Source organism: Lissotriton vulgaris, chromosome 6 (genome assembly GCF_964263255.1).
Source record: "Lissotriton vulgaris chromosome 6, aLisVul1.2, whole genome shotgun sequence".
In the NCBI taxonomy this organism is placed as follows: Eukaryota; Metazoa; Chordata; class Amphibia; order Caudata; family Salamandridae; genus Lissotriton; species Lissotriton vulgaris.
In genome coordinates this window covers 775502534-775515816 of record NC_141694.1, presented here as the reverse complement: position 1 = coordinate 775515816, position 13283 = coordinate 775502534, and the positions used below count along the sequence as shown (strand labels likewise).

Genomic DNA, 13283 nt, shown 5'->3' with positions numbered 1-13283 from the left:
CGATCCTAGCAATACAATACCGAGAACGGATCACTAAAGTCCTCTGCTTGGCTCGGCTAAGAGATCTGAATACTACCTGGTTTCTTTCATTCAGACCAATCTGGCAAGATTGCATCTTACCTGTTCTACGATGCCTGCTATGCGGAGAAGAATGTGTTAGACGTCTGTCTCACACTTCCATCAGCAGTACCTATGGATGTCAATATTTTGCTTTGCTCGGTACCGGCTCATGCAACGTGTTGTCCCCAGCGGCTACCCATTCTGATGACGGCATTCGTTGAGACCTCACCATTACGACTAGGTGGCGTTGAGGTACGAGATAAAAGCGGCACACAGGTACAACCTTCCGTGACCATTGCTGATCTGAACACCGATGATGGCTATGCTTCACACATATGCACTATTTCTACTTTTTAGGACCTGGTCCAACTTTCACCTACTGTTGTAGACACATTTTTTACCAGCCTATCTGAGTTAATGTTCTCTCCTAACAACGAAAATAACTTTTGAAATAGCGAGCACACTGCGTTCGATGAACTCTGAATTCGGCCTTCAGTTTTGATAAACAGAACTTCTAAAAATCATTGGAACTATTTTTTTTCCAAGAAAAGAAATTCTTTTTTCTCCAGTTTCAAAAATATTTACTTTTTGGCACATGATACTCTGCTTAAAGTAGAACTATTCTTAGAGAACAAGATTTCCAATTTAAAAAAAAAAAACACACACTAGAGACAGTATTTTGACTTAGCCTCTAGCACCTGTACAGTCGTGTATAAATATGTGATGAAATGGTCTCAACCTTCTTTCCTGTATTAAGAGCCATTTCATAAATGTAAATTTCATGATTCATGCAATCAACATTCCAAATGTACAAAATATGCATTATCTGAATGATACAACTGCTTGAAAACGTACAGTATTATACAAATTTTTCTTGTATATACCATTTCAAATGCTAACTATGTATTTTGGGGTGGGCTGAGAAACACAGGCATTGTTATATGTTTAGTATTGCTTAGTATTTAGTAATGATGGACATTATACATGGAGTGGGTGTTGTGAATGTACCTAGGACCCTAATTAAGACATTTCCAGTTTATGCCCTTATGTAGTTATAACAAAACATATAAAGGCATAAGAATCATATCCATATTAAGTCATAGCCAATGCAGTCCAAATACGGCAAGGCTACTCCCATAGACTCCTAGAAAGCACAATGCGTTCTTAAACAAACCAAGCCTCCAGCAGCTCGGGAATTTCCCCTGCTTCTGTTTTGATTTGTCCTAGAACTCCTGAGAGTCCTGAAAGAACTGCCAGTTCTTAGTGACGTCTTATGTCCAACCTTACGTCAAACTCGGCACCTTCCAGGTATAAATATACCAGTATCTGCCTTAAGCAACACACAGTGGTTTGGAGCAGATCGGCTATCTACTTTCCCAATGCCCTGCTGATGCGAATGCTGAAGGAAGCCGACCCACCCTGCTGACTCACTGAGAGAGACACCGTCTTTTTTCCTGCCGAGAAATCCAGCTCCAGTGTTTTCCGGTCACCCTTGCGGGTTGCTGGGAGATTGAGTCCTGAGAGAGGGATACAAGGCCTTCTTCATTCTATAACCAAGGTACGGAGCTGATTAGACCCATAGAGAATTCTTGATTCAGATTCTTGGCAAAAACTGTAACTCATCTACTCCTTCCCACGTACGAGGCTTAGGTTAGGTACACCGGGGAGGCGTATCTTAGAAATACCGCTGAGTACGTTTAGTCATTATTTTATCATTGTATGTATTTTATCCATTTTAAGTATCTTATGGCTTAGAAACCATATAAATGCTTTTACAGTATTATTTCATAATACTCCTTTTACTGTACGCACTTTACTTTATAACAAGTATTGCAATTGTGGCAATTTATTTCTTTTGCATGAGAAAGAAGACTTCTCAATAAATAACCCTTTTATTGAAAACGCTGTCTCTCTATTTCTCTGCATTTCTGGTGAAACGGAGCATGCACGATTGACTGAGTAAAATAGCTATCTATTGTTTCCGCGACTCTGGAGATATACTCCTTATTCTGGAGGGAGCAAAGTTGTTATGTTTATGCGGTTGTCAGAAGCTAATTAATCCCTTCTTGTCTATTCAGGAAATCTAAACACCTTCTTGTTTACTCAAGAAAGTTTCTAGTGACCTCTGAGCTAGCTGGCACACACAATTAAGTCTAACATATTCAATAGAGACCTAGTCGACCTCTGCCCTACGTCTAAACTATCGTTTATGAGATTCCAATGCGCAGAGCCTATTGGGAATATAGGAACTACACTACACACAAGCATCATATACATGATAACATGTTTGTAAAGGTAAAAGATGCAGATAAATTCTTAGGGCCAGATTCTGATGTGGTTAGGAAGGCCTCCTAACAACATTTGCTCCGTCTACATCGGATCGGGACTGTCTTTCTAACCGACTCAAAAAGGTTTCCAAATGACCGAATATGATGCGAGTTAGGCATTAGGAATATCCCAATCCAAACCCAACAGCATTTGGAATGACCAAGCCATACGAAGCAGAATTGTACGTCTCTACGGGCTATGTTTCCAAACGACCAAGTACGATGCTGGATTTGTACAGCCTTTCAGAATTGTGCCATCCAACTCAAATTGGCAGTTGTAATCAGACTTTGGGGTCCATAGTGGGCCCCCCTGCACCTGCAGCCTTCCCAATCGGGTCTATGGGGGTACCCATGGGTCTTCCAGTTCCAGCCATGCAGGGGGTGCCCTACACAGGGTGCCCACTTTTCCCCAGCAACCCTTTCTCCAATGGGAGCCTATCCATTTGATCGGAACAAAGGCTCACGTTGAAAGTCAATGGGATTCCAACCAAATCATATGTGGAAGCATCCAGATGTTTCGTACTCGGTCGGTTTGGACTCTCCCGATCCGATTCGGTTGGAAACCATTCCCAAACTAATTCGGTTGAGAAGCTTTCCAAACCGCATCCGAATCGGGCCCTTAGTGGACTTAAGGAAACTGTTTCAAAGTTTTGTAATACTGACATACTCTTTAAATTTTGATTTATGGTAGTTTATTACAAAACTACAGTTTACTAGTTTTCTGAATTGGCGTATTTGGAGTGTTATGCCACCCATTATTGAATTTTGTTTGTTAGTTTTCCATTCAACAAATATTTCGACAGTATTGTTAAGGGGCGATGAGTTTGTAAGGGCAAATCAAGCTTTTGTTCAGGTGTTGTAGTCAACGGGCAAGTATAGATAATTAGGGACAATACATATACTTATCCCAAGAAAATGTGTTTATTATTGTGGTGGAGTCAACAATGGAAGTGCAGATTCCAGTACAGGTGCCCCTCTTGGACATGAGACTTGATTACTAGGCTGGTGCACTGTAAAAACTTGAAATATTGAAGTAACATTCCTGTACGTACCTCCTACCTGCAGGCCACCATATGGAGCAATGGCAATTGAGGTTCTGCAATCCATACCCAATTACTGTTCTAAAACCTACCACTAGTTGCCACTTACTGGCCCACTCACTCAATTTATCATGCAGTAATATACATTCAATCAGAATATCATTATAAAATCCAACTAGTAGCTACGTAGGTATGACCAGGCTTATTATATTAAAGATTTCACCGTTTTAATGAGAACATGTAAAATCCACATAAAAGCATACTTCAGGGAATTTAAGAAGGGGACGTGTTAAACTTAATTAAACATTTTACAACTTTAGTTACAAAAAAACTAAAATAAGGATTTTAGTAGGAAAATGGGAAATGACCATAGTAAGCCTGAGTACCCTCACCAGATTTTGGATATGTGACTTGAAATACATCCGTGTCCCTAATTTCATCTTCGTACAGTGGATCTATGTATTCTGGTGTTGCAAGATGCCTCATCACGCTATGTCCCCTGTGTTGAATTAGAAAGGAGTTTGAAGAATCGCCTGTTTCTGCCATGATTGGAGATCCTGCGATAAAATATAAAGCAAATTGAAGAATATGATTAGAACTCTTGCTCTTTTCCAACAGTATGAACCTCCCTGTCCAATGTATTGTATATCATTTTCTTTATTGGAACCATTACAACATCTAAAAACAAAATGTCTCACTGGCCCGAAGTTACGGAGAGTAAAACCTTATTATTAACAGAGACAACACAATTACCATGGCTAAAATTGCTATTGCAGAGACATTCAATGAGAGCAAAGAGACTTACCAAGACATATTCAGTGCTCTAATAGTTCCATTCACTGGTTTACACTAATTTATCCAGACATGCATGTTTAATACTGTTATCAAATACAATTCCAATGCAGTAACCATTGACTTGGCCCCACTATGTAAATACAAGTTTTAAAATTGTTCTGTAAACCTTCACAAAATAAAAGTAGTAGATTACATTAGAGTCATAAGGTTTGAAAATACTCTAGTCATTAATTTTCATGACTCTCATATGTTATTGTTATTGTTATTGTATTCTTGTATAGAGCATGTACACCGAGAGGTCTCTTAGCGCTTTGGAAGAGAATAAACAGCATCTGGGCGGGGAGATCTCCATGGTACTGAGAAGTGTTAGGTCGTACCTAATACTTCCCTAAAAAAGGAGGGTTTTTAGCTGTTTCCGGAAGGGAAGCAGACCTGGGGCCCGATGTAGGTTGGTCGGTAATGGCCGAAAATCGGTATTTTCGGCCGTTACCGACCGGTACAGAGTGATCGGTATGTAGGTGTCTGAAATCGTGCGAAATCGGCAAATTTTCCGATTCGATAACTGTAGCGAATCGGTAATAATCCAATTCTGAAAATTTAACGAATCGGAAAATAATATCCGAATCGGAAACAATACCGAATCGTAAACCTACCGAATTGTGAAAATCACCGATTCGTTAACATCTCCGATTCTGTAAACTTACCGAATCTGAAATAAACCGAATCGGGAATGAAAAATCGGAAAAAAGTGAAGATCGAGATGTAGGAAAGCACAGAAATACCGATTTTGCTCCAAAATCGGTATTTCGGAGTCGGACTTTACCATGGATTCAAATCAGGTGGTAACAAGGTGCAGCCTATAAAAATAGTCCCAAAATGCAATGGTGTTTGCACAATGGCGGCATTTTATGTAATCGCAAGACGGCTACGCCTACAGGAGGAACGAGAGAGGGAATTGCAGAGACAGGAGCAGGTATACAGGCAGAGAGTGACCCTGTTCATGCTTACAGAGGCAGAGATACTGCAGAGGTACAGGTTGGATCCAGACACCATCAAGGACCTAATCAGGGACCTCCAACCACTGCTGCAGCACTCTACCCCAAGGGCACATGCAATACCACCCCATGTACAGGTGCTGTGCAGCCTCCACCTGCTCGCGTCTGGGAGCTACCAGAGTGTTGTTGCTGCGGTGGGTGGTGTGACCCAAAGCAGCCTGTCTAGGATTTTCCACAAGTTCATAGACGCAATGTTGCAGAGGATGGAGCATTACATTTCTTTCCCATCCACCCAAGCAGAACTGGTTCAAACCAAATCTGATTTCTACCAGATGGCCAGATTTCCCCATATCATCGGATGCATTGATGGCACACATATCCCCATTTGTCCCCCTGCTGACACGGAATACATCTACAGGAATAGGAAGTCCACACACACAATCAATGTTCAGGTCATCTGCAATGCCAATTGTGTCATCACGGACATTGTAGCGAAATTCCCCGGGAGTACCCACGACTCCTATATTTTCCAGAACAGCGGCATCTATGCATGGCTGTCTGCAGGGGAATTTGGCAAAGGATACCTCTTAGGTAAGAGACAGTGCGCAACCCCATCCACACCTATTGCCGAACAAATTACTATTATGCATGTGAGTAATTGTATTCCCTTTCCCATGTAGGAGACAGTGCATATGCCCTACGTTCATTCATCCTCACTCCCTACCTCAACCCCTCAACACCCAGCCAAATGAGGTATAACCGGGCACACAAAAGTACACGGAATGTGGTGGAACAAACCTTTGGCATCTGGAAGAGCAGATTCAGATGCCTTCACAAGAGCGGAGGTGCAAGGCAGTACACCCCCATCACCTGCTGCAAGATAATTGCTGTATGTGCCATGTTGCACAATTTGGCTGTGAGGAAGGGAACTGAGGTGGAGTTGTCTGACTACGAGGATCATGACGACGACAATGCTGTGCCTGAAAGACAACCTGCTGGAGTGACAACCCCAAGTGACGGCAGATACAGACGTGATGAAATTACAAACAACTACTTCTGAGTAAGTAATGAGTCACAGACAGGTAGTGTATAGAACAAACGTATGTTTATGTGGTCACAACGTCATTTCATAGAAGTGCAATCCATAAAACAAAGTAAAGATGGTGCAAACATGTCCTGGGTTACATCACCCACAACGCTCAAGTCATTTGCGCAGACGCTTTCCAGACCCACTGGGGTGCTGATCACTGCCTCCCTCATTGCCTGAAGGCTCAGCTGGACGCCTTCTGCTCCTACGTGGGTTATGCACAGCGGTTGACATGCTGCTGCGGCTGCTGCTACCATCTCCCTCAGCCGCATCCAGGGCTGGATCCAATGCAGTGTTGGATATAATCATTGCCTCGAGTGCAGTGGAGATCGTAGCCATGCCCCTTGTAACCTCAGCCGTGTTGTGACTCAGGCTTTCCTGCATGGCATTGGCTAGGCGATTTATTGCTCTATTGGTAACACGGGCGTCCCTGCGGCGAGTTTGGGCAAGGCTGCCCAGTTTAGAGCACATTGAAAACAATGGGGTGAACCCAAGAAATCAATAGGACCTGGATAACTGTATATATATAAAAATAAAGTGGTCCTAGATACAGATTTTAAACACGGCTAGTGATGTGAGTATTACTTCTTCACAGTCAGCAAATAGTCAGACTAAATCTGAACATACAAACACATGGAGATGTATTATTAGCTTAATTCAGCTCAAATTGCAACAAAAAAGCAAAAAATGCAAGAAACCCAACACAACATTATTACAACAAATTCTACTGCAGTTTATTTACAAATTCATAAAATTTCGGCAAAAAGAGAGAGGAAAGGAAAGGGTGGTGCTCGAGTAAAGGAAGGTGTAAGTATAGATTTAAAGTGATTCAGTGCAGAAAGGAAGTATTTGTACATTGTACATTGGGTAGGCTTTATATGTGCAATTAAGCTAATAATACATCTCCATGTGTTTGTATGTTCAGATTTGGTCTGACTATTTTCTGACTGTGAAGAAGTAATACTCACATCACTAGCCGTGTTTAAAATCTGTATCTAGGACCACTTTCAGTTTAGAGCACAGCAGGGTAATAGAAGAGCTCATTTCATGCATTCCTGCAGCTAAGTCACCAATGTGTTTGGATGTCTCCCTGTTGGTTTCCACCATGTCTCTAATGCCATTTCCCATTTCTCCTATTTTATCGTTCAGGGCACGGAATTGGCGGTGGCAGGCCTGTATTGCTTTACCCTGCTGGCATTTTATTCTTACCATACTCCCCTCCAGTCCACGGAACACTGAGCCTTCTCCATGAGCAGCTGTATTGCGGGGCCTGCCTTGACGTCTGCGCAAGGTGGAAGACCCTGTTGTGGGCTGCAGTGCAGCTGGACTCTCAGGTGCAGTGTTTTGGCAATATCCCTCAGCGGCCTCCATCAGTGGCAGTGTGGCCACAACTCGATTCCTGCCTGGTGACTTTGCAGGTGCAGGCTGAGACAGTGTTGGGGAGGTCTCAGGAGAGAACTGCAGAGTAGGCGATTGGGAGAGGTGTGGGGAGTGGGGAAACTCCGGTGTGTTGAATAAGTCCTCATCCTGGGAGGCAACAGTTGTGTGCTCTTCCTCCAGTGAGGCATTGATTTGGCTTGGGCCTGGCACATCACTCTGGTCCATTGCTGATGCAGTTCCTGGTGTAGCTGTGGCTTGACTGGCTGCTGTTGGCCCTAGGTATAAATAAGCGTATGTCAACTGTGTGGTACTGTGTCACATTGGCTTCAATAAATGCATTACACATTTCACTGTCGTTATTCTGCATTACTTTCAATGCCTCTGGGCAGTTACACATGTTCTAATGCTAGCTGACTACATTTCCCATAATGCATTGCTGGTGTTAGATGCTGATTGGACTGGGGTTTGGCTGTGCGATAAGGGTTAAGGGAGGCAAGCTGGTATAGGGTGTTATGCTACGCATGCATCTCACCTTTTCTTTTTCTCGCTCTGGCTGAGCTGTCCACGTCTCCCAAGCCCACCACACTGTCTGGCTCAATGGTAGATGCCACCAACTCCTCCAGGTCTGTCAGGGGGGGCGCTGGGTTCCTGCCTCCGCCAGTGAGACCAGCCTGCTTTTGTATCTCTGCCATCTTTCGCTTGGTGAGACTCCTGATATCATAGAATCTTTTTTTAAGGTCATCCAGGCTCCTGCTTGTCACTCCCACAGCATCCACCCTTTCACCTATTTCAAGCCACAGCTTGCGTTTTACAGACTCTGCTACTGTGAGGGAGTATCTGCCAAACAGCTGTTTGTGGTTTTTTACCACCTCCTCCACTAGAACTTGCAGCTCCGTAGGGCTGAACTTTGCTTTCCTCTTCCGTTCTGCCTTATGGCTCTCACTGCTGCTGGCCATTGTCACTGTGGTAAACTTGTATCGATCACTCCCTGCAGCTCTGTGTCTGTGCTGTGCTCTGACTGCCTCTCCTGAGCCTTTAAATTTGTTGCAGCTGCCTGGTTTTCGACTTCTGGTTGGGTGGGGGAGTGTTGCGGCACCTGATTGGCTGCTTTGTTAGGTTTCACTTTTGTTTGCCTCCCCTTTCGGATTTTCACCGATTCGGTTTTACCCGATTCGGTATTTCCCGATTCGGTGTTTACAATGCTTTCCTATGGGAAATACCGAATCGGAAAATTCGGATTCGGTCACTTCAGAATCGATGTAATCCGATTGACAGATTCCGAATTGTACCGAATCGGAAAATTATACCGATTTTTTACCTACATATCAATTACCAATTTCTGAATACCGAATCGGTAGGACTCGGTATTTAAAAATCGGTAAATGTTTTTTACCTACATCTGGCCCCAGGTTCTTTACGAAGGGTATTGGGTACCTGGTACCAGAGTTGTGGCAGAAAGACCGAGAAAGCTTTGGAAGCAAAGTTACCCCGTGGGCATACCAGCTGGGAAGCTTCTGCTGAGCAAAGCGCCCGCCCTGGCATGTATTTGCTTAGGCGTTCCTTTATGTACCTTGGTGCGTGTCCGTAAAGAGCTTTATGGACTATGCAGAGTCCCTTAAATTTTGCTCTTTGCTTGACAGGCAGCCAGTGCAATTTGCACATCAGGGGGGTGGCGTGAGTTCTTCTGGGCAACCTGAAGATCAAGCTAGCTGAGTCATTCTGTGCCACCTGTAGTTTGTTTGTGAGTTTCTGGGGGAGACCGACATAAAACACGTTGCCATAGTCAAGTCGCGAGATGATAGTTGCTGATACAATAGTTTTCAGAGATGAAACTGAGAGCAGGGGAACCAGTTTCCTCAGCTGTCTTAGAAAACCAGTACATGTGCCCACCACCGAATTGGCTTGGTTAGTCCTAGAGAGTTGGGAATTGTTCTTGATTCCCAAACTCTTTACAACTGGTGATGGGCTAGGAGAGGTCCTTAGCTCTTGGGGCCATTTCAGGCCACTCCATGGGTTGTTTTTTGCTGGAATGGCTAGGACTAAAGTTTTATTCGGATTAAGTTTTAGGGAGTTTTCAGTCATCCAGTTTATTGTAAATCTGAGGATGTGCTGGCCTAACTTTTGGGTGCGGATTGAGTTATCGATCCTCAGGATGAGCTGAGTGTCATCCGCGTAATTGAAAACCCGGCATTCCATATTGGTTAGCGCGGCCACCAAGGGCTGCAGGTATATGTTGTAGAGAAGCGGGATAGAGCGGAGCCCTGAGGGACCCCGCATGAGATTTTGTCCTTTTCTGATATCTGATCGCCAAGTTGGACCCTCTGCGAGAGTGCTGATAGAAACGATTCTAGCCAATTGTAGGTGTGCCCCCGAAAGCCAATGTCCATCAGCTGTGTCAGTAGTGTTGTGTGCCTGACCGTATTGAACGCCGCAGAAAGATCTAAATGAATCAGGGCGCTCGGCTCATTGTTATCGGCCTTCCTCCTGAGATCGTCGAGTTACGAACAGATAGCATGACTAGCTCCGTACTATGGTGATCTCTGAACCCAGCCTGGTGAGGTTGGAGTAGCTCGTGTTACTCCAGGATTGCTGAGGTTGTCTTCAGGACATTTTGCTCCAGAACCTTCGCCAGGAAAGGGAGCTGGGAGATAGGTCTATAATTTTTGAGCTCGTCTTATCTGCTCCCGGATTCTTTAGTAGAGGGGTAACTCTATCCTCCTTCAAGTTGGAGGGGACTTGACCAGTCCCCAGGGAGTTATTCAAGAGGGTGAGGATCTGACAGTTCAGGTCCGGAAGGGCCATCTGGAAGATTCTTGGCGGCACGTGTTGGCCGGGGAGCCTGATTTGGTGCTATTTGTCAGGGCTGTCAGAGATTACGTCCAAGAGAAGAAAAGGCATTAATCCAATGTCTTACATCTAGTTATTACATAGTAATGTCAATGTGTTTATAATCATTTGGTCCATCATAATACTTATACCGTAACAGTTAGCAGTACATAGCCAACTGTAGATTGATCCTCTTACACTTACAAAAGACATATCTGCTACTGGTCTTGTCCATCACCTAATGCTGTATCATACCATAAACCAGACTTAATAAGAAAATAATATCTTAAGAGATCTGTCACGGGGCGTGGCCTAGGGCGTCAAGATGGCGGTCATACTCTAAGAGTGCTCTGGACCCCCCATCCGTCATCCGCCCTGCATCCGCCTACAGCAGCTCCCATCGACGGACAGTCCTGGTGTCCCTGGACTCCCCTGGCTGTCGTGCACTCCCCAGCGGTGCTGGGGGTCTCCGCGAGGGCTGGCAGCACCTCCGCCGGCTCGACCACTCCTGGCCGCGAGGTTCGTAAAATGACAGCCACCAGTTAAATGACGGGGCGGCCTGGTCTTGTGAGCCGCGACCGGCGCTTACTGGCTGCCCAGCGGGTTCTCTGCCCCCCGCCAGACGGGCGGGCCACTGTGGTGCTTCACTTCCCGCTAAGGTCCACCCCAACAGACGCGGAGCCTTCCCGGAGCCGCTACACCGCCCTGCCTGGCCCGGGGGTGCAACGCGGATCCCGGGAGCTGCTATGCTTGTGGTTGCCCGGCGGACATCCCGCCTGGGCTGTCGAGCCAGAGGGAGACTCCCGGTGAGGATAGCCCTGGATCCTTTTCCCCTGCAGGCTGCTGAGATCCTGGGCCGCTGCGGCCTGACGTCAAAGACGGAAGCCTGTCCTGAAGTGCGGGGCTCCCCTCGGCCTTGCCCGTGTGCTGGACAAGAGGGCTGGGAGGCCTGGGAGCCCCGAACGTACCACCTGCGGTAATGGCCCCACTGGGGACACCTTGTCTGGGCCATTGGGGTCCCGTGAGACCCTGCGAGACCGACCCGGCATCTGCCGCAACAACGCCGCATCGGTGGACCCTGGCCAACGACCTGAGGTGACCGGGGCTGCCGTGGTCCTGTATAGGTGAGGAGAGGCCTGGGGCGGGGCGAGGGGTTAACTAGTGGTCCCGCCCGTGAGCCGCTTGGCCATGCTGGGATTCCTGGGAGCCATGGGAGCCCTGGGTACACGCGGACGGAGACAGCCACCCACACGACCACTGACCAGCACCCTCTGCCAGCTCAATAATCGTCCCCTTGCTCCTTCCCCCGCCGAATTGGAACCCGCGGGGGTGCTGGGCCGACTGGCACGACGGATCGGCGGGACGCCTGCCTCCCGGACCTGTGGCTTATGGGCCTGGAGGCCAAGAGCGCCATGCCCTCATTGAACCACCTCCGAGGCCCTGGCGGTGTGAGGACTTACGACCGCACCGGGGCCCATGGACTGTAATGTACTGCTGAGACCCCGCTCTGCTTCACTCGGGACCGCGCCGGATGCCTGCCTTCCGGATCTGCTCCTCACGGGCCTGGAGGCCCAAGAACGTCTCGCCTGCCTACCACTGTTGCCTTTGAACCATCACTGCTCCACCTCTGGGGCTTTGGTGGCGTGGGGGTCTGCGGCAGGCACTGGGGCCCGTGGACCACATTGCTGAGGCCCTGCTCCGCTTCACTGGAGACTGCTTGAACTCGCTGCTGACCGGCAGCTCGCTCCGCACCGTCACCTGGGGGTTTATCTCTCGCTCTGTCTCCCACTGCAGGAGGAGCGCAACCCCCTCTTCCTCCCCCCGTCTTCTGGCTCCCTAGACCTTGCCGCACGAGCGGCCCGGGGGCCTGCGGTTGGCGGCAGATCCACCGCGCCAGCACCAGAATCTGGATATCTGAATCCTCTGAGAGGCCAGGAAGCCCAACCCTCTGGATGAGCTCCTGAAACTGCAGCATCTCTCACGCATGGACATCCGGCTCACTGCGATCATGGGCAGGGGGAAGACCACACAGACCCTGGTCCCCCTGTCCTAAAGAAAGGAGGGTTTTTAGCTGTTTCCGGAAGGGAAGCAGACCATGTTCTTTACGAAGGGTATTGGGTACCTGGTACCAGAGTTGTGGCAGAAAGACCGAGAAAGCTTTGAAAGCAAAGTTACCCCGTGGGCATACCAGCTGGGAAGCTTCTGCTGAGAAAGCGCCCGCCCTGGCATGTATTTGCTTAGGCGTTCCTTTATGTACCCTGGTGCTTGTCCGTAAAGAGCTTGATGGACTATGCAGAGTCCCTTAAATTTCGCTCTTTGCTTGACAGGCAGCCAGTGCAATTTGCGCATCAGGGGGGTGGCGTGAGTTCTTCTGGGCAACCTGAAGATCAAGCTAGCTGAGTCATTCTGTGTCACCTGTAGTTTGTTCGCGAGTTTCTGGGGGAGACCGACATAAGACACGTTGCCATAGTCGAGTCGCGAGATGATAGTTGCTGATACAATAGTTTTCAGAGATGAAACTGAGAGCAGGGGAACCAGTTTCCTCAGCTGTCTTAGAAGACCAGTACATTTGCCCACCACCAAATTGGCTTGGTTAGTCCTAGAGAGTTGGGAATTGTTCTTGATTCCCAAACTCTTTACAACTGGTGATGGGCTAGGAGAGGTCCTTAGCTCTTGGGGCCAGTTCAGGCCACTCCATGGGTTGTTTTTTGCCGGAATGGCTAGGACTAAAGTTTTATTCGGATTAAGTTTTGGGGAGTTTTCAGTCATCCAG

At 47.0% G+C, this 13283-nt stretch overlaps 1 protein-coding gene across 4 annotated transcripts in view; it reads right to left on the bottom strand.

Moving 5' to 3' along the window:
* Positions 1–13283, bottom strand: part of LOC147707970 (amine sulfotransferase-like) — a 429743-nt gene that overhangs the window by 291803 nt on the left and 124657 nt on the right. For all 4 annotated transcript variants that reach the window (XM_086926779.1, XM_086926775.1, XM_086926780.1 and 1 more), the window contains exon 2: positions 3820–3984. In XM_086926779.1, coding sequence (XP_086782905.1) covers positions 3820–3973 — 154 coding nt within the window. In that variant the 5' untranslated portion in view covers positions 3974–3984. The remainder of the gene's footprint in view (positions 1–3819; positions 3985–13283) is intronic.